The sequence below is a fragment of the Gymnodraco acuticeps genome, unplaced genomic scaffold (assembly GCF_902827175.1).
Source record: "Gymnodraco acuticeps unplaced genomic scaffold, fGymAcu1.1, whole genome shotgun sequence".
Taxonomy (NCBI): domain Eukaryota; kingdom Metazoa; phylum Chordata; class Actinopteri; order Perciformes; family Bathydraconidae; genus Gymnodraco; species Gymnodraco acuticeps.
Genome location: NW_022990886.1, coordinates 96,408 through 117,484, shown reverse-complemented (window position 1 = coordinate 117,484; position 21,077 = coordinate 96,408). Strand labels below are relative to the sequence as shown.

General features: G+C 39.2%; 1 protein-coding gene across 1 annotated transcript; it reads left to right on the top strand.

Annotated features, from left to right (window-relative positions):
- Positions 1-2,107: 2,107 nt before the first annotated feature.
- vstm2l (V-set and transmembrane domain containing 2 like) lies at positions 2,108-21,017 on the top strand. Its single transcript, XM_034233502.1, has 4 exons — positions 2,108-2,364; positions 17,848-18,017; positions 19,235-19,279; positions 19,998-21,017. Exons 1-4 carry the CDS (start codon positions 2,250-2,252, stop codon positions 20,304-20,306), a joined length of 639 nt encoding a protein of 212 aa, XP_034089393.1. The 5' UTR covers positions 2,108-2,249; the 3' UTR covers positions 20,307-21,017.
- Positions 21,018-21,077: the final 60 nt, after the last annotated feature.

The window sequence follows — 21,077 nt, the reverse complement described above, 5'->3', positions numbered from 1 at the left end:
AGAGTTAACCATTTAAATCTAATGTGTGGTGTTAAAAAATTGCATGTTGTCCTGCACCTGAACTGAAGCATACTGTAACTACTGAAGGTGACGGTGCAGTGGAATTGTTTTACCCTGTGTGGCTGTGGCCATCACAGATGTCTAACTATGGAGATGCAATTTTTCCCCACTGTGCAAAATGTATGGGTTTCTCAGGTTACCAAGGGGTAGCATGGAAATGTCTCCCTTTCACTGTGTCTAAAATATGAGATTGTTGTCTTATGTTTTCAACTATGTGAGTCCCGTGGCTGCCAAACAGCTACAGCCAACTTGTCTTTCCATGAACCCAGGCCACATTTCCATTGCCAGCAATACAGTTAAACATAGACCCATATCTATCCCCCTCTGTATCATGTGAAAGGAAATCTGAAAATACCAACACACACATACAGTTGCAAGAAACCCTTTGGATTCTCCACACATAGCGTTGTGTGTTCCTTCCAAACAACTCAACTTTGGTTTCATCTGTCCACAATATTTTGCCAGTAGTGCTGTGGAACATCCAGGTGCTCTTTTGCAAACTTCAAATGTGCAGCAATGTTTTTTCTGGACAGCAGTGGCTTCCTCCGTGGTGTCCTCCCATGAACTCCATTCTTGTTCAGTGTTTTACGTATCGTAGATTCGTCAACAGAGATGTTAACATGTGCCAGAGATTTCTTTAAGTCTCTAGCTGACACTCTAGGATTCTTCTTCACCTCATTGAGCATTCTGCGCTGTGCTCTTGCAGTCATCTTTACAGGACGGCCACTCCTAGGGAGAGTAGCAACAGTGCTGAACTTTCTCCATTTATAGACAATTTGTCTTACCGTGGACTGATGAACATCAAGGCTTTTAGAGATACTTTTGTAACCCTTTCCATCTTTATGCAAGTCAACAATTCTTAATCGTAGGTCTTCTGAGAGCTCTTTTGTGCGAGGTATGGTTCACATCTGGCAATGCTTCTTAAGAATAGCAAATTCAAAACTGGTGTGTATTTGTTATAGGGCAGGGCAGCTTTAACCAACACCTCCAATCTCGTCTCATTGATTGGACTCCAGGTTGGCTGACTCCTGACTCCAATTAGCTCTTGAAGAAGTCTTTAGCCTAGAGGTTCACATACTTTTTCCACCCTACACTGTGAATATTTACATGGTGTGTTCAATAAAAACATGAAAACATATAATTGTTTGTGTGGTATTACAGTAGTTTAAGCAGACTGTGTTTGTCTATTGTTGTGACTTAGATGAAGATCAGAACACATTTTATGACCAACTTATGCAGAAATCCAGGTAATTCCAAAGGGTTCACATACTTTTTCTTGCAACTGTATGTCATATGATTGGGAGTAAATGTTGATGACGTCACAGTTCATTCATTCTCAGCGCTCAACAAGTCCACTGTCCCACTGTGCTCCCTAAATTCAAAGTTGTGAGCTAAGTGAGGTTCTGAAGTCACAAGCTATGCTCACTTGTTTGCTTGTGAGATAAAGTATTTAAGTAAAAGTCAAATGTAAAAAATTACTGAAAAGAAAATTCAAGGAGCCAACATAAAAAAACTTCTTTTTTTTTGCCATAACGCTTTGCAGATTAAAAGAGTACACATGTGCATTTTAACATGACATCCAAGCTAGCTGTTTCCAACATCTTTCATTCTGCAAAAGCTAACCCCAATCAGGCCTATTCCTTTAGCATTCAACCTTATATAGCCAAGTGGAAATGTGTCTTGCAGGTTAGTGAAACACAGAACACACATAGCCTACTTCAATTTAAAACATAATAAAGTAAACGTATAAAGTACATTCGGTGTTTAAAACATGTGAAACCCATCAGACAAGCTGTCATAAAATAATAGTAATAAGCTGAAGAATCATCATAAAAAAAAATCTCCTGAGCCTTTTCTTAATAGCATTGAGGACATCTACAACACGGGAATTAGTAAACAAAGATTGAAATGTAGTACAGAAAATAAACAGTACCAACAGTCCCCCTGTGAGATCCCTCCGCCTAATTGACTCTCAGTGTGAGCCGCAGCACCTGTCTGCACGCTGCTTCTCCCTCCGCTGGCCGCATCATCTCCTCCCGCAGAGCTAACAGGAGCAGCAGCGTCTCTCCTCCAGCTCCAAGCTTTATGTCTGTGAGGGCTGCTCGTCGCCGGAGGGGAGATTTTGCGGATGCTCTTCACCTAATGTGACACATTTCACATTTCAAGTGGTCGAATCACCGGTTGAAGCAATGAGAGTCTTTGGAGTGATAATAGGGATTTTACAGTACGTGGGACTTTATATTCAACTTAACGCAGCTCTTAATGTCGGACACGGAGAGGTGGATAATCACATCTCTGGAAATGGTAAGTTTGTTCATGCCTCTGTTTGTGTAGCTTGACTGCAAAATAAGCTTGTATTATTATAATCATGTTTTGAGCAGAAGCGAATGGGTGTGGTTCAGTGGAGGAGATAATTAAGTGTATTTAAGTTTAATGCCGTTTTATTTTTTGTCAAGATAGATGTCTATTATTATTTCAGTTGTGCTCATGTCTGTGAGAATCTTAAAAAGGGAATCGCTATAGGTTTTAATTTAACTTATAAATATCCCACTTGTATCGTCTTTAAATGTGTCCACTTGAACATTGTTTATTGGGTTAGTTATTTGAAGTGCATTCATCTAACTGAATATGACATAACTGCAGTAACTTATGGAGAGCCATATTCATTACTTTACATTTATGAATAATTAGTTTCAACCTTTGTTGGAGAAGATCAGGTATTAGCTATAGAGTTTGTATTAAAACTGTGTGCAAGATGTTGTTTTGGAATACAATCTCAAAAGTTGCAGACCTAAATGTCTTTTTGATTTTTCTTTATATATTTCTCGGAAAATCTGATTGCAATAAAGTTAGATAACTAATGTCTGAATGTCAACAAGATATACTGGTCTCTTTGAAGTAGTGATTAAATATCAGAGGAAACAAATAACAGATCCATATTGTAACATCTGTATACCATTTGCAGCACCCACACATACTATATTGATGTTTTTCATATGGCTCATGGTTTTACAGCAATGTACATTACAATAAAAGTAAATATTTTGTCTAATACTAAATTATACAAAACTGTGTTCCAAGGCCCAGCAGTCTCTATACCAACAACACAGTTGACATGGTGAAGCCTTTGAATTGTTCCACTAATTCATTTCAAGAATATTTTTTAAGTCAACCACTTGGAGTTTGATGCCCCATCCTTCCATCTCTGAAAAAGGAGCATCGAGGGGTTGAATGCAACATAAGTCCTGGTCAAAAGCAGATTGTGAATATTGCGAATGCATTAGCTTAGACCAAAAGACTAAGCAATTAGAACAACTATAATCTATTACTTCTATTTATTTTGGCCACTCTATGTGGAATACTACATCATATATTATATGAGTTAAAGAGGGTGTTTGTCATGCAGTATACACCTCCACCAGCCACATAGTCACTTATGTTTGTCTCCTGTCCAAATCACCAGTGTTATTAGATAATATTTATCGTTCGAAACAAGGTTAAGATTGGTGGACATAAAAAGGAAATGCAAGGCTAAGGTTTTGAGCTTTCAATGTTCTTAAGACAAATTACCCGTAAGGTAGCCAAAGCAGAGAGAGGGTGTTTCTCAATGTCGAGTACGCTTGCTTGGTAGCACATGTCTTCCCAGTTACTTGCTTCAGAAGCGAGGCAAGAATACTTCCTGGCATTCGGAAAACGAAGAGTGGAACAGGCGAGCAAGTGTGCAGGTGTGCGTCATATGAGAGGCCCCGCCTTACATTTCCCGCCACAGATTTGGGGAAATTGGTCTGTGCGCAAAGCATTGTGGGGATTTTAAGACCGCGGAGTCTACACATGTGCAGCCTCGAAATTTCTCGCTACAAAGTACGCCGGGCTCGGTAGAATTCCAAGTATGCTAGACATTGGAACAGTCCTTCGGCGGCACTCGATGACGTAGTATGCTTGAAATAGTGGCTCTGGAGCAGCTTTACTCGACATTGAGGGTGTTTCTCAATGTCGAGTACGCTTGCTTGGTAGCACATGTCTCCCGATTCACTTGCTTCAGAAGTGAGGCAAGAATACTTCCTGGCATTCGGAAAACAAAGAGTGGAACAGGTTAGCAAGTGTGCAGGTGTACGTCATATGAGAGGCCCCGCCTTACATTTCCTGCCACAGATTTGGGGAAATTGGTCCGTGCGCAAAGCATTGTGGGGATTTGAAGGACTGGAAGTCTACACATGTGCAGCCTCGAAATTTCTCCAAACGAAGTACGCCGGGCTCGGTAGAATTCCAAGTATGCTGGAGATTGGAACAGTACTTTGGCGGCACTCGATGACGTAGTATGCTTGAAATAGTGGCTCTGGAGCAGCTTTACTCGAGATTGAGAAACACCCTGAGACACACAGGAACTGTGCTGCACTCTGTACTTTTTGGAGGTGCGTGAAGGCTTGACATGCTTGGCATTGTCCTGTGGCACCTTATGTTATATTCACAACTTCTTTTACTCATGGACTTGATTTCTACTGAGTGCTGACCCTGATTGGTTTGCTATGTTTATGCAGATCTTGATTTCTGATCCGTCATGTCAAATTGCTTTTTATTTTGAGTCACCACTGTAAATAAAAATAGTCTGTCAAACCAGCTGTAAGATAGTATTATAATATGCAATTATGAGTGCATAGTTTTATGTTGTAGGTGAAAGCATGTGTGTATGTCTGGTAAGATATAGCATTCAGAAAGCTGCTAAAATAACATCTTTGCTTTTATTTTCAGACAGTGCTATTTTTGTTCAAGTGCTACCTTTTCTCAGAGTCAGCTCTTTTGAACACAATTGGCATTTTTACCTCCTAGCAATCCTACCTTTCTCCAGCAGCTCCAGACATAGATTTACTGTTCTCTAATTAAATTGCGTGATAACCAATTCATCACAGTGTCTTCCTCTGAGCCCTCGCTGCTTAGCAAGTTAGCTTTAGCTCGATCGCTAAGAGTGAAAGCAGCTGGCTCCAAATGGATTGAGTGTCTAGGACAGGTCGGAAAATCAATTAATAGCATTTCTCTCAAAGGGACTTGATTACAATTTGCCAAGTCGTGTTATTTCCCACTCTGTGTCAGACTGTCTGGCCATAAAGAAGAAAATTCCTCAGGGTGTGATGCTTTAACAAAAACTAAAATGTACTCTGAAAAACAACCGTTCAGGTTTTTTAAACTTGTTCCAGAAACTAAATAAAAGCCTTCTATTTTCACTTTTCACCAAAAGTAGCTCTAGCTCTAGCAGTAGTGTTAAGTAATCCTCAGGAGATTACTCTTTTTTTTTCTTTTTTCTTTCAGTCTGGCTTTTTGATAAATTGCCCAAGCAGAGGGGAGCCGAGCCGTCATGTAGAGCAGAGAGGCTGGATATACCGTTCTGGAGAGTGCTTGTTAGATTCAACCCTGAATCATTTGTTTCAGATAAGTGCATCTGGCTGGGGCTCGGTCAGCCCCTGCACCACAGATTCCACTTCAGCTCAAGTGTAGATTGAATCACCTGCTACGCAAAATAATAGGTTATGTGTGAATTCAAATGACAGGCTTACTTGAATCTGTGTTTTTACGTCAATGAGGGCCATGCGTGTCAGAATATGACTCACCTACCTGAGGGTCGTGTCTCACCAGTGAGGACATGGGAGGCAGATAAGAATGAGCATTGTTTGTGTGAGTTATTGGTCATGTTGATGCCGTACAATACAAAGTGATAATGATCCTACACGTAGTTTCATCCTCATTCTGAACCCAGTGCGAGACAGCGTCGGTGCTATTTGGCAGCGTTCATCCTGTTAACCATCGTGAGCGGACCACTTTCACAGTATGGGGGCGTGTACCAATTCATTAGGCTTCCAAAGTGTCTGATTCTCTGCCAGACCTCTGCTTGGTGTCCTCTTAATGAGGATAGCCAGCCCAGGCAGTTTGCATTGGCTTCCAATTTAATGGATCCCTGACTTTGCGGGGGGGCAACAGATTGTACAGTCACGCTGTCATGGCGGAGGGTGCTGGCGGAGGCTCGAGCAGGAGAGGGAAAAGATGGCTGCAAGAACACTCATCTCGAGAGGATACTGGAGGTGTTTTACATTTTAACCTGTCACACTTTAAAGGGAAAGCTAAAAATGTGCCTTCTGCTTCTAGCTATTGCAACACACATATTATAATATAATTGTAAATTATGGTAATTTTCTATTTTACACTGATTTATCGTAATAAGTAGTCCGGACCAGTTCTCAAAGACGTCCTCATCGGTCATCACAGAAGAAAGCCGTGGCCCTGAGAAATGTAGTTTTGTGCGAGCTGTGTCAAGGAGGGACTCTGAGGCATGAACTCAATTGCACGACACAGATAGTGTTCTCAAAAAATAAAGACTTTACTGGAATTTAACACAGTAATCAAAACAAGGAAAACAAATATACTCTTTCGAGGAAAACTAGCAAGTGATCAATGAGGTAGATCCGTGGGAAGTCCGTGAGGTAATCAGGAACGTGGGTCACAGTAAGACAACGAACTGACAATGAACAGGAGGAAGCTACCACAATATATACACAGGTAAAGGGGACACAGGTGGAAACAATCAGGGCGGGGAAAACAATCAAGGATGCAGGAGACAGAAGGGGGCGGGGAGCGTGGAGGCCTGAAATGAGAGGGATGATTAATTAAGGGAATAAACATAAAGCACAGGGCAAAGGGACATGACAAAACTAACATAAAGAATACACTTTTACTATTAGTTTCCTAGACATGACAAGCTGTTCTTTGGCTTAGATGTCAAGCTCTGCCTCAACTCCAATTAAACTTCATGAAGACCCTATTCAATTTGTGCCATGCAAAGTTCTTAAGCACTTGTTTCACTACTGTACAGCACTGCCGCGTCTCCTGAAAGTATATACGCCATCATTTTGGCCACATACTCAAATCAAATAAATGGTTGTCTTTCATCTCCGGAGAGTCCAGATGGAGTACAGTGTGCTCCGAGCCCCGGTGTTGTCAACAACACGTGCTGCTACCACACTCTGGGAGGAAATGGGAAAATAGCCTTTGAGTCTTGTGTCCCAGGGGCTATGAAAAATTCCCTCTAGAGCACTGGCTGCAACAGGCAGACAGCTGCTTGCTTGATTACCGGCTCCATTCTTATTTAATTATTTTACCTTCCACCTTGAAGAGAGGCTGAAGGTCACGCAGCAAGCGATTATTTCCCCAAGGAGGCTCCTGTCTGTTTGCATCGCCACTTATTCTGAACCAAATACAGCATTATTGACTTTATGGTATATTCCCAGACTGCTTATTTTTGTTTGTCAGTGCTATCATATTTATTTTTCTACATTATTAGTTATCGGTTGTCAATTGAACAATTCCTGAGTTAATTACTGCAGGTAATTACAGACATATCTTTGAACAGTGAGTCAGGCTGTATTAACAATTTCCGGTATAACATTTAAGCCACCTTTGCTGTGAATGATTATTGATTTAACAAACATAAAATACCTTAATATAATTGACTTAATCTGCCTGTTCAAAAATATAGTTTTAATAAAGATATTCTCACAACCAGTAGGCTACAAATGCTGAGATCCCTGAATAATTTGCCATAATCACAAACCTAACATCATTTCTTCTTCTAGTTGGTTACCTTCATGATTAAAGCTTTTTAATATAGAGCTCTGCAGCAGGTCTCTTTATTACAGGAGCTTCTTGTTGTTTCATCCCCAGTTCTCTTAGGGCTCCCTTGATTATTAAAGCCATGCATCAAGTCAGCGAAATACCTTTTCCTACAAGGATTCTGTTCAAGGGCTATTTACATTTATCTTAGTGGAATATTTTTCTTATATGTTGGTTTTTATTCTGTTACTAATTTTTTCTGAATTAATTATTACTCATCTTCAATGCCCTACGGATGTGACTCACATAGAGGTATTGAGTTAATGACCATGATTTTAGTTGCCGTTTTTATAAACTTGCAACTTCTCAGGGGACATTTTTTTGCTCTTAACCTAGAGAAAGATATTCTGCAGTTCTTCAAACTACCAGGTTTCTTTGATTCAATTCCTCTATTTGTCTTCTCTACAGTACTTTTACATGAATGTGTGTCGCCATTTACAGATTCTCTGATTTCATGCATGGTGATACAGGCATAACTCACGTTGCCTCTATAGACTGCCTCAGCATTCAAATATACTTTGCCCTGTGGAATCTATTCTGATTGTGTTTCATTCCCTTTCAGTGCCTCCACTGTCTTACTTGACCAACAGACTCAAATTACTGTATCGCAGCAAACAGATGGATAGGGCATTTTATCAAGACCCCTGCTTGAGTACAAGGAGGAGTTTGAAATTCAGAGGATTTCATGTCAAATATTTCTTTTTAGTTTTCCAGCTTGAACTTTTGATTAAAAAGGGACAACCCTAGGATCCAAATCTATATCCTTTCCCTCTGTGCCAACAATAACTACTAAAAACACATCAATGAGCCACATTTTTGCACTCGGTATCATTTCAGTACCAAGTATTGTAGTTAATTCACTCCCAAAGCACGATGTACTGTTGCTATAGGCCCAGATACTAAACTAGCACATGTGTAGACTACGTAGCTCCTCAAGTAGTGCTCAGTAAATGCACTTTTTGCTATTATAACATTTGCTAAATTCTACCGTGCCTAGCTATAATAGGAAATTATTTTGCCCTTTTAAGAATTGACCAATCTTCCTTTGGTGTTTTCATTTTCAAAAAAGAGAAAATACCGAACAACATAAGCCTTGTCCTTTTAATGATTTGTCAAAGAAAAACAGAAGCTCACTGGTGAAAGGCTTATCCCGTAAGCTTCTCTCTCTGACTCTCTGGCTCACACACAAGCACAAACACATGGACCAGCAGAGATATGGGTGTCACACTTGCTTCTCGTCCATGCTAATAAGCCCTCTGTAATTTAGTCATCCTCAAACAGCTCAAGCTCCCTCCAAAGCAGAGAGTGAGACTGAAAGGGAGAGCGAGGATCGATGGATTGACCTCACACTGGCACTGGATTTATCCATCTCATTTCGCCTTGGACTTGAAGTGAGAAAATATTTAAGCATGGTGTTCTTCGACTGAGGCAGTGTATATGTATTTATTTATATATTTATGTCCTCCACCGCATTGCTTTCTTTCATTATTTCTCCCCTTTTAATTTTTAATGAGTCTTTGGTGAACAGCAAGCAGCCGCCTCTGTGTTCTTAAGACCGAACTTCTATTCACTATATTGCTCTCTGAGCAATATAGTGAGAAATGCCATGGAGAAACATTTTAAAAATGCATGTACTGTACTTGCATCTTCAAACAAAGCTCCCCAGCCTCTAGTAGAACTCAGTTCTGACCGCCCTCATATACTTAGAAAAGGCCAAGCCAAGCAAACTCTTTCTGTTCTGCTATGGCATTATAAATAAGACATCCCAGAGTGCTTCAGATTTGCCTGGAAGTCGTTATTCACATCCAAAGTACACATTTTCATCTTTCTTCTCTGTGAAACAGACCATCAGCTTTTGTGTTGATTTAGCGTTCTACCAAGGTTATGTGATTGATTTCTGGTGATGCATGTGATTCAAGTCAGGAAATAGTTGGATGTCTGCAGAGTATGCTTGTCAGGGCCGACGCAGCATTGCACTCACAGAGACAGTCTGTTTGTCAACAAGTTGTGTTTCACTGGCAGGATGAAGAGGGCGCCTGCATAGCAAACTGAAAGGCAATTTGAAAACTGTTAGATCAATAAAACCAGGAGGAGGAGGAGGAGGAGGAGGAGGAGGAGGAGGAGGAGGAGGAGGAGGAGGAGGAGGAGGAGGAGGAGGAGGAGGAGGAGGAGGAGGGGACAAAGGAGGCATGGTGAGGAATTAGTTTGGGCACAGCATCATTTACTGGTGCTAATGATTTCGGATGTATGCATAGAACCCTAGGAGTCTAATGGTCATAAGATGTTGGGATTTGTACATTTGAGTTATTAGGGAGCCCCCAATCAGTAGGTTAGTGGGGCAACAGTTCATGATTATAACCTTGTTGTGTTCCAAAAGCAGATTGATTTACAGAATTATCCCTCGTTTTTGTCAGTAACTGTCCCTCAGTCCCTCCTCTCCTGCAACCTTGCGTCCTCTGTCTGTTCACCCATCACCTCACTGCCCCAGCCCCCCCATCTGCCCACCTGTTTACACTGTCTCATCAGATCTGCAGTGCTTTTCCCAAGTCATCTGCCAGATTCACACTTTCATTTTTATCAATTTGTTATTTTTTATACATCTCTATACATTGTGAGACAAATGTAAAACGTATTTATAGTCATTTTGTGATACATACTATGCAACACCACTTTGCATCATATTTAAAGGGGACCTATCCTGCAAAATGCACTTTTTAACGTCTTTTATACATGAATATGTGTCCCCGGTGTTCCAGGGAACTCACCAAGTGTCAGGAAACACAACCCTCTCTCTTTTCCTCCATACCCAAATCTCTAAAAAAGGGGCTGCAACGGATCGGATACAGACTGATCCAGATTTGAACACTTTACTGACGTCAGTAAAGTGGCGCTACGGCTATTGGTCAATTGGTGCACATTATCCCGCTTATGACATGGCCACATTCTCAACAAAGTAACGACATGACTCCCAATATTAATTGAAATGCTTTTATGGATTTAGAAAATGATTTTATTGATTTAAAAAATAGTTGTATGTATTGATTTAAATTGACATGCATCCGCTAAGAAAAATTGTCCGTTGTTACTGTTTGAACTAACGTAGCAACGGCAGGAACTGTTCGATAGTGTTTTTGAGGAGCTTTTTGATTGAATGTGTCGCCGTTTGATGTCTATGTCTGGACCGCTGCGTAAAAAGGAGGGTTTCTGCCCCATTACTTCTCTTCTTACTTCTATAAGAATAAAACACGGAGGACGGAGATCTCTTTTTGTCCCCCTCTTCTCCCCGCTGCAGCCTAGCAGCTGATCTCAGAGCACGCTCCCCTCTCCTGCAGGGGGGCGTGGTCAGCTGCAGCTCACAGAATCAGCCCCCTGCAAAAACAGCGCTGGAAAGAGCAAATAGAGCAAAATGAGGCATGGCTAAAATGCAGAATCTGTTTGGTATTTTGAAAAAAAAACTATATTTATATACTTTATATAGGTAGGCCCTACAATATATTGTTCAAATATAGCATGATAGGTGTCCTTTAAGGTGAATATCAAAGGTGAACAACATTTGAGATTGAGTTTAAAACAAGTTCAATTTCACAATTCATTAAACTTGTTTGCCTTTAACTGGTAAGACATTTCCGAAAAGAAAATATCTTCATGATAAATTCAAAGCAGAGGTTGCTGAACTATTTTGTATATGCTTCAAAATACATGCAGTACACATACTGTTTTTCTGTCCTCCTACATTTAACGAAATAATTCCGAGTTTCAATCTATTTTTTGAATTGCTGTGCTTAGGATTTGTGGTTGGGAGACATTAATGTAAGTGTGTGTGTGCACGCCTGCTCTAAAGTAAGTGTGTTTTATAAATAGATTTTGATGATAATTGGAGAGGCTCCATTTCGCCTCACATCCATTACTTTCTTCTAGAGACACCCTTTTGCATTATGTCTTGCATAAAACATGCAACAGAAGCAACACCACTGGTTAATTCGTGACATTCCTTTCAAATCTGCACAGCTCGATTCATACACACACATATACACTGTATAACTACAAGCCACAGGGCATCACTCACAGTGAGAGACACACACACACACACACACACACACCCACACACACACACACACACACACACACCCACACACACACACACACACACACACACACACACACACACGCACACACACACACACAACCCTACAAATAGTTAACTTGTATGCCCTTGTAAAGACATTTAAAACTCCTCAAACACCTTTAAAGGTTGAAATACAGCATTGCAGGCAACATGTGTAGTATATGCCAAACATGTCTGAGGAGTAGTTTCACATTGTATGGAGACATACACACACACACACACACACACACACACACACACACACACACACACACACACACACACACACATACACACACACACACACACACACACACACACACACACACACACACACACACACACACACACACACACACACACACACACACACACACACACACACACACACACACACACACACACACACACACAGGGTATGTCTCCCAGGATGCTGAACACCTGCCAGAGCCAGTGGACAAAGCTCCAGGACATGTAGTGAGAGTCGGAAGCATCTCTTTATGCCACACACCAGAGAGCCAACAGACACAGATTGCCCATTCAGCAGGAGAGCCACAGAGAGGAGGAGAAAGTGAGGAGGGGAACTGAATTAAAGGAGGAAGGAAGGTGAGAGTACAGAAGAGGCCTGAGTGGTAGAAGGGACCTCTAATGGGTAGAAAGTAAGAATGAACGGCCAATAAAAAAAGGAGAAAGCAGAGCACTGTCAACAACAAAAGGGGGCGATTTGTGGTAGATGTTATAGAGCTGGAGAGAGAGAGAGCTAAGAAAGGATTTAAACAAGAGAAAGAAATAAGGGACATTGAGAAAAATCTTTCGTTTGCAGAATTGGGGTCTTATTAGTTGGCTGGGTAAATAGGAAAGTGCAGGAATCACCTTGCAGCTCTGAGCCGGTCCGGCTGTAGGTCTGCACTCTCAAGTGTATTTGAGGACACTCCCTGTGCTCCTCTCTCCTTGATTTCACTTTGACTTCACACATTGTGGTTTCAAATGGCTGTGGAGATAGCTTCACCACACTGATATATTCTACTTCGGTTGTAAGGAAAGGACTGTTTAATATTTTTAAAAGGTTGGCATGGGTAGATTTTAGAAGAATACGTTTTATAAATATTGTGAAATCACTATAAAATACTATTTAAGTCAGTTTTCAAGTAAAATAGTGTTAGACAAAGAGATAATACTGTAAGTATCAAGTCTTACACGAGTGTCGCAATCTTGTAGTTAAACTGTAACAATCAAAGGTCACAAGCTAACATGGAGTTTGCATAGATATAGCGGTGGCAGATGTTCCACCAAAGATGTTTGTCAATTGTTCAAACAATAGGTAATTCATTTCAGACACAAGTAGACAAAGACAGGCCTCTCATCTTTAGCACAGGAAACATTTTAAAATGAAATTACAATTTTAACCAGCAGATTTTATAATCTTCTGCTAGCTAAGTAGCCTTAGCTGTTTCATCATTTGGTTAAAGTCAGCTGTCTTTAGCTCATTTTATTTTCAAAGAGGATTTTGAATAAGGTATAGCTTCACTGTCAAATTCCCTTCTTATGTTATATCTTGGTCCCAATTCATCACAAAGATAATTCTAAGGGAGCCATTCAACCTGTGTTGTATCTGTTAATATATTTTTTAAGTATTGGCAAATATATCAGAATGTCTGAACTCTCAATATATCAATAGCAGTATCCGCATAACAACATCCAGTATTGGTTGCACCTCATGTTAGAGTAGATACACATTCTTTATTCAACTTATTTGCTCTTGTATTTCTTTTGGTTCAGTATCACTTTTACTACATCCACATACACACCGCTTGCTGTGAAGAAATCCAAAGCACAGTTGCTATGATATTTAACTATATTTGACAGTCACTGTTTTAATCGAGGGGTTGACGCAATGATACATTTATAATGGAATTATAATTCATTCTATTAAGTATTAAGATCTAATTTCAGCAGTAACTACCTAACAATGATTTATGAGGGAGGTATTGCTTTTGATACAGTATCGTTCTCTGTCTTTTCTCTGTGTGTCCCACACAGATATTTTACTCTGTGGGAACACAGCCTGTTCAAAGTGACAGATGCTGCCGCCTGCTCTGCCTCTGGCTGTTGATACCGTATCTTCAGGGCCAAAGAAAGTGCCAGCCACTGCTTCGAATACTAAGAAAACTCAGATGATTGAACGCCACCCTCTGTTGTTCTGCTCATACATTTTATGCACAGTGAAGTTTTCAGCTTTTCCAGGCTTCAGGTTGTTGAGTGCAAAAGTAGGAGGAATAAAATATTCAGTGAAATATAAAAACATAGCACCTCTTATTGAGTAACATGCGGAGTTGTATTCTCTGTTTATGTGTTTCTTCAAATGCCAGTAAGTATCATGTTATAGACAGAAGAGTCATTCGTGAAAATGTCGAGATTATATGGAAATATATATATATATTCAGACACAAATCCAATCTGCTTTTTACCTCTTTCAGGATCCTTTTTGTGTGTAGCTGTTTCTGAAATAGCTACTGTGATCTTCTTCCTTTTTTAAAGATTACACTAGAGTTTGATTTCTGGATTCGTTAGATATCTGGAAGTCATTGGAGCTTTTTCTCAGAGGCTTTCTAAATGTCTTGGACATGTTCTGTTGAGATTGTGTTGCTTTGTATTCTGAAAGACTTTTCTGCCATCAGGAGAGACACGCATCATCAGATTAAAGTGAATCATTATGCAAACTGTGATTACGGTCTACAATTGCATGTATTGAATAGTTAGTGCTCCAGGAAATTGTCCCGGAGATTGTGTCCCACTGTTTAGTAGAATCACGCTTTCCATAGAGCTGAGAAAATGAGAAGAAATTGATATATTTGTTTTACTCATTAACAATAAGAAATGTATGTATTTAAATGCAGCTCAAACAATTACGGATTGTTTTACCTGTCAGACTAAATATTAATGTATACCAATATATTGTAAATATTCTACTATAGGTCAAAACAAAATGTTTCAGCCCATAATCTCATACTATTACACAAATAAAATGTAACAGATTTTTTCAAAAATAAACTATGCTCTGAAAATATATTTATTGTTTCTGTATAGCTTTCACTTTGATAGCAGCATCAAGTTTTCTCTTAACATAACTTAATTTGTATAGTCCTTTTAAAAAGAACTCATAAAGAGATTGAACATAACTCGAGAGGTAGACTGAGTTTGATTGAAATGTTTACTTTATCACCTGATACTTTTGTCTCTCAGGAGTATTTGCATAAGAGGGGAGAGCTGGAGAGGAAAGCAAAAAGTGTATAGAGTGCTCTGTTTTTACACCCTTAAGTGCTGTGTGCTCATACGTAATGGCCCTTTCTGTTGCCATGACAAAAGAAAGGAGTGAGGGAAACATTTCACAGATTTAAATCCTAACTAAAAATACATTTAGTTTTTTAGGGCTATCATTTAGCCAGCTTGTTTATCTCTCTGCTGAAGAATAAAACATGTACACAAAATAGCATTGCACAGGCTATTGTAACTTTCTAAAGATAACTAAGTGTCTTGTCAAGTGGGTAGAGTATGTCCTTACTTATGTCGCTGCAGGTGAGCAGCAGAGCCAACAGTTGGAGAGCTTTCACTGATGCTCTCTGCAGGACTTTTATATGCTTCTCTTCGTATCTTTCCATATGTCACTCCTACACTGACAGTCCGTCCTAAAGGTCCCATTCACTTCTCATCACTGCCTGTGTGTATGATATCACCACTCTGGTTCACAGCTGCATTTATTATCACTTTCTTTAAACGTTTTTCCCAGATCCTTTTCATGTCTTTATTCTGGACACTCGTCTCAGTTCACCGACGCCATTGTCCTTCTTTTCTTCCTTTCCTCTACCCTTCTTGGCCCCTGTACGGCTCCATCCCTGCAGTACGTCTCTTCCTCACAAATGAGGCCACTGCCTGGCCAAAAGCAGCGGTGCATCAAAGGCACACATTCTGAGGGCCCGGACACCAAATCCCTCTCCACCCATACTCTATTCTTCACCTTTCTCCTCAAAATGTCCCCTTTGTCCTGAGCAGAAAGAATGTCAATTTCAGATCCATCACTGACTTCTCCCTTTGCTAACCTGGTCTAAATATTTTCTTTCTCTCTGAAAGAGAATTATTCTGTGGATGAGAGGTAGATTATTACCTATACATAGATCAGATTCTAATGACACTTTATTTACGATGTTTATTTAAAATGTGTGAGCTTTTTATTCCTGTTGAACTGTTCCTACAATACAATCACTAGAGGAATATATTTGTTCTCTTCAACCAAAAATGATGTGGATATTTAATGTGGAGCACGTGCATATTGTATATTGTATCTTTATCTGTGGTTTCGTTTGTCACACTGAGATATATTGTTTTACGTTGTTGCAGCTACAGTTTTTCTTGAAAACTGATTGAGTACATTGAAACATACAAAAGCTACAAGGGCTTCTACTAAATAGACCAAAAAGGACAGCAAGAAAAAGGACAGAAGGTTTACATTTCCTACAAAATAGCTACTTCTCTTTTTCTTTATAGACAGAAATGCCCTCTCATTCCTGTAATATATTTTAAATATGCTCATATAAAATCAATTCAATCAGTGAGCCTGAAAGAGAGGAATGATTGAGATGAAGGGAGTGGATTAGGCGGCTGTGAGAATGCCGTGTGATATTGTACATTTACATTAAATCAATGAACATCTATGGTTTATGTGCATAATATTTCCCACTACTTTATTAACTTTAATATAATTAGAATGGTTATCACTGTATAAATAAACTGACTAAGGTTACACTTCATGGTGATATAACTTTAACGTCATGTTTGAATTGATTCTTTGTGAAGCTCTTTTTTATTTCTTTTTTGTATTCTTACTATAGTCTAATGTTGATTTCATTTTTAATTTAAGGACAATAATATTTGCTTATTATTGTATCTTTTGAACATTTTGACTTGTGTAATGCTTCACACGGCAGCTGGAACCAAATCATTTCCTGATTTTGGGATAAATAAAGTATACATTATATCTATCTATCTATCTAGTACAAGTTCATTTGACAAAAGAGCAAAGCTAAAATAGAGATATAAAATATTTGTATTTGTATATTTAATGCCTGTATCTAGCTTTATATAGAGTATTGTAAATATATAATTGTGTATGGATTTATAACTTGTAATAATTTGAAGCTCTTAAAATCCTTTTCTATAGTTCTCAGGTTGAATTTTAAAGTAGCGCTGTACATTAAGGAAACAAAAGGTTTCTGAAGAAGAACACACGCCATCCATTTTGAATTTAGTCATAGTTTAATCCATTTAATAACTTGATTAATTTTTCCATTCGTAATTTTTTTTCTTGGTGTATTTAACTATGAATCTTTACCAGCTTATAGAGAAAGATGCATTTAGGAGCATCACTAAACGTATCCATTTAGCTTGAGCATCCAACGTGTTCCCTCACACACATCCTGCATGCTGAGTCGGATAATAAGTGATGGAAAATGTAGAGCTTTTGACCGTTACTGGAAGCCAAACCAAAGAAAATTATGTTCTCTGTGTCGGTGGTATTACAGTATGTGTGTGGGATTGAGGTGCTTTGACAGTTCCTAATTGCTACAGGCACACTTGTTCAGCTCGCTGTCGATGTTACAGCTTTATGTAACATTCTTGACAGTTGAGCTCCAGAGAAAAAAGGGAAAGAAAGCTACACAACTGCAGAAGCATAATGGATCACACCCAAAAACGGCCCATTGAAGTGAGCAAAAGCTTTCATCTCACAATTACCAACGGTTTGTTGAGTCAATACCATCGCTCAGAATTTCTCATTTCTGTATTTATTTGGCCACCAACACTTTGTACCAGCATGTCACAGTTTTTCTCTCGCTTTAGTGTGATGAAGCGGTGAAATGTTGACGCTGAGCTCCCCGAGAAATATAATTCTTGAGGATGAGTCTCTGTCATTCTAGGGGTGTCTTAAGCCAATCCTTTCCCCTAAACATATGTCCTTTTATTCTCTCTTGCAGCTCTATTTACAGAGGTGCCACATGACATCACCACGCAGAGCGGGGAGGATGTAGAGATGGCTTGTTCCTTCCGTGGGACGGGCTCTCCCTCCTACTCCCTGGAGATCCAGTGGTGGTACATCAAGGACCGGAGAGACTGGAAACAGAAGCCTGCGAAGATCACAAATGATGTAAGCTGCGAGGGGAAACAGATACATACATATTTAAGTCAAGGTTTAAAAAACTGTGATCTTTAATACTCTTAAAAAACAGCAATTACCCTAGTTTTTAACGCATTAAAACAATGTGTTTCAATTAATAATGCATTAAAACGATTGGCAACCATACAGAATAGTAAGATAAAATAAATGAAAAAAATGTATGAAAATTGTTAGCTAAATTTAATAAATAAACATATAACATATTTTAGCTTCTGTCATTTGGATTACAGTACACTGTTGAATATACATCACAAAGATGGCAAGAATTCTAGTAAAACAAAAATAACATCTTTAATTTTGTCTACACATTATTATGACATATTAAATGTACATTTTATGTATTATGCTGTTGTACTTTACTCATCCCATTATTTGGTTATCCAAATGGGAACCTTTTAGTGTAAAAATGTAGTTTTGGTTTTCCAATTTCATAGTTCACTTTTTCGGACCTAAACTTAGACAGACGCACACTAAGCTTACTGTATATCAGGCAGAGAGAAATGCAATAATAGCCATAGCGGTGGAAGAAACCCTCTTGCACGAAAACGAAGGTATAATTACTGATTAGCATTTGCCAGCACCAGGGGGACAGGTTGACTCTCGCACCATGGGGAAACTCAGGCTTCCCTGTTGTGCCTCAAGACACTATAATTGGCACAGAGAAATAAATATATTTTCCAAATCTCAGTCTGCTGCATGCATTATTCATACCTATGCCCAGAAGAATACCTCTGTGCCTCTGCATACACATTCACACACACTCTCCTGCTCAGAGGCTTACGTGCTCAGTGTTGTCTGTTCACACACACACACAAACACACACACACACACACACACACACACAACACACACACACACACACACACACACACACACACACACACACACACACACACACACACACACACACACACACACACACACACACACACACACACACACACACACACACACAAGCACTTATAAGCATGCGTACCCACACACACAAATACATACATCTCAACTAGCAGGAAAATAATGGTAACTACAAGGAAGCTTTAAGGAAAGGCTGTTGAAAACATCAAAACATGTTTTCCTCTGCGATGTTTTGCTGTTGTAAGTCGATGAAATTAGTCATTTTTAGCATGAAAGGTTTTTAGAGATGTGCGGCCCTCTGTTGCTAACGCTTCGTCCATACTTCTGTGCAGGTTGTACCGCTGGAAGAAACTTCCAAAGATGCCACCAAAATAAGTGTAAGTCTGCATAAACTGTCAACACGCATACAGCACAAATATTATTACTGTTCAAATAATGAATAAAAACAACAATATCTTGTAAGATATCTTTATATTATAAATGTATAGGTGACTCTGTAAAGCTTAAATTAATACTTCATCCCCAAAATGATATATCAGCTCGCCCCAAAAAGCTTGTCACCCCGCATTGTGAACATAGAATCAAAAACATGTTTGTTCAATAATACATCAAAAAGTCTATTGTGAACTCTCACACAACTTGTGCAGTATAATGATTCTTATTTGTGTTATTTTACATCCAAAACCCTGCATTTTTGCTCCAACCGTACTTTCATCAACAGTTTCACACTCAGTCTACTTATTTATGCAAGCACTGTTTTAGTAGTGTTATAAAAAGTAAGGTTTTAGTTAAAATCCATGTGTTTTGTCACTACTGAATGACTGGATAAATTACATTTGGATTACACTGCACAAGTTTTGTGGGTGTTTTGATATGCTAGTCCACATTACATTCAGTTCATCAAGACTTTTCTCAGATTCTGGATTCTGTGGATTCTTCAAGAAATCAAGGTAACACTGTGAAAGTAATTAGTAAACGTAATTTTGGGGGTGAAGTATTATTGTTACCATAATTAAAGTGTTTAGAATAACATGATATACTGTGTGTTTACCATATGGCTTCAAATAAGAATACATCATATTGTGTCCCCATTAGGTGGTAAAAGTGGCCGGCAGCAACATCTCCCACAAGCTCCGTCTCTCCAGTGTCAAGCCGTCAGACGAAGGCACGTACGAGTGTCGAGTCATCGACTTCAGCGGCCCTGTGGCGCAGCAACACCGTGTTCGCGCCTTCCTCCGTGTGGAGCCTGGGAGCAGTCGGGGGTCTGAAAAGGTCAAGAGGCAGGAGAAAGGGCAGAGGTCACAGGGGAACCAGCCACACCCCCACCACCAGACAGAGGGCAGGGAACTGAAGAGGAGATCAGCTGACAGCCCCACTGACTGCAGTGAGAGCTGTGGGCTGTAGAGGGTCTGCATGTTCATGACTTATCTCTACAGAGGGACTGTCACCAAAACACCCGTCATCACAGACTGGTTTGTGTTATAGTGAAAGTAAGGCTGTAATTACAGAACATTTGTTTTTGTTATTTTGTATTTTTTTTCGACTCACTCAACTGTAGTTTTCCTCACAACCCAAAACTGCAGTGGAGAGTCAGAATTATCATCAATGTCATAAAAATGAAAAGGGGATACAGACACAAAACAGATCATTTCCCCATTCTGCTGTCTTTTACCAAAACATATGCCAAAGGTTGCAGTATTTTAATGTTAATGCTTTTGAAGAAATAAATAATATATCAAGCTTTCTTTCATTTATCTGAGAACATTTCAAAGTGCTTTGTTTTATTCATGTAATCTTTGTTAAAGCAGTATCTGTATTAAGCTTTCTAAACCTATATATGTAACTATAATGTTTGTCAAAATAAAAATGTATGCCTTCATCACATCAAATAATGTATTCATTCTTATGTATATTCAAATCTTAGCACTGTAGACTTTTAATGTATTCGTAAAATAAAGTTTATCCAACTGTGAGTAAACGAGTTAGAGCTGTCTTTTTAAGGCTTTTAGTTTGGATATTTGATATTTAATAAACATTCACTCAAGTCGACTTACTGAGTTTCACAAACTGAGCGCTGAAACTCAGTAATACTCAATAAAACTTACTTTACCAGGATCCTTCTTGCTGATATTCAGTCTCTTACTTTGTTACTATTTTACTGCACTGCACATCATA

Excerpts from the sequence above, each read along its gene's own strand:
- vstm2l (XM_034233502.1), top strand. The coding sequence starts at position 2,250 with ATGAGAGTCTTTGGAGTGATAATAGGGATTTTACAGTACGTGGGACTT. Across the intron at positions 2,365-17,847 it reads TAATCACATCTCTGGAAATG|CTCTATTTACAGAGGTGCCA; the intron begins GTAAGTTTGTTC and ends TCTCTCTTGCAG. Across the intron at positions 19,280-19,997 it reads AAGATGCCACCAAAATAAGT|GTGGTAAAAGTGGCCGGCAG; the intron begins GTAAGTCTGCAT and ends TGTCCCCATTAG.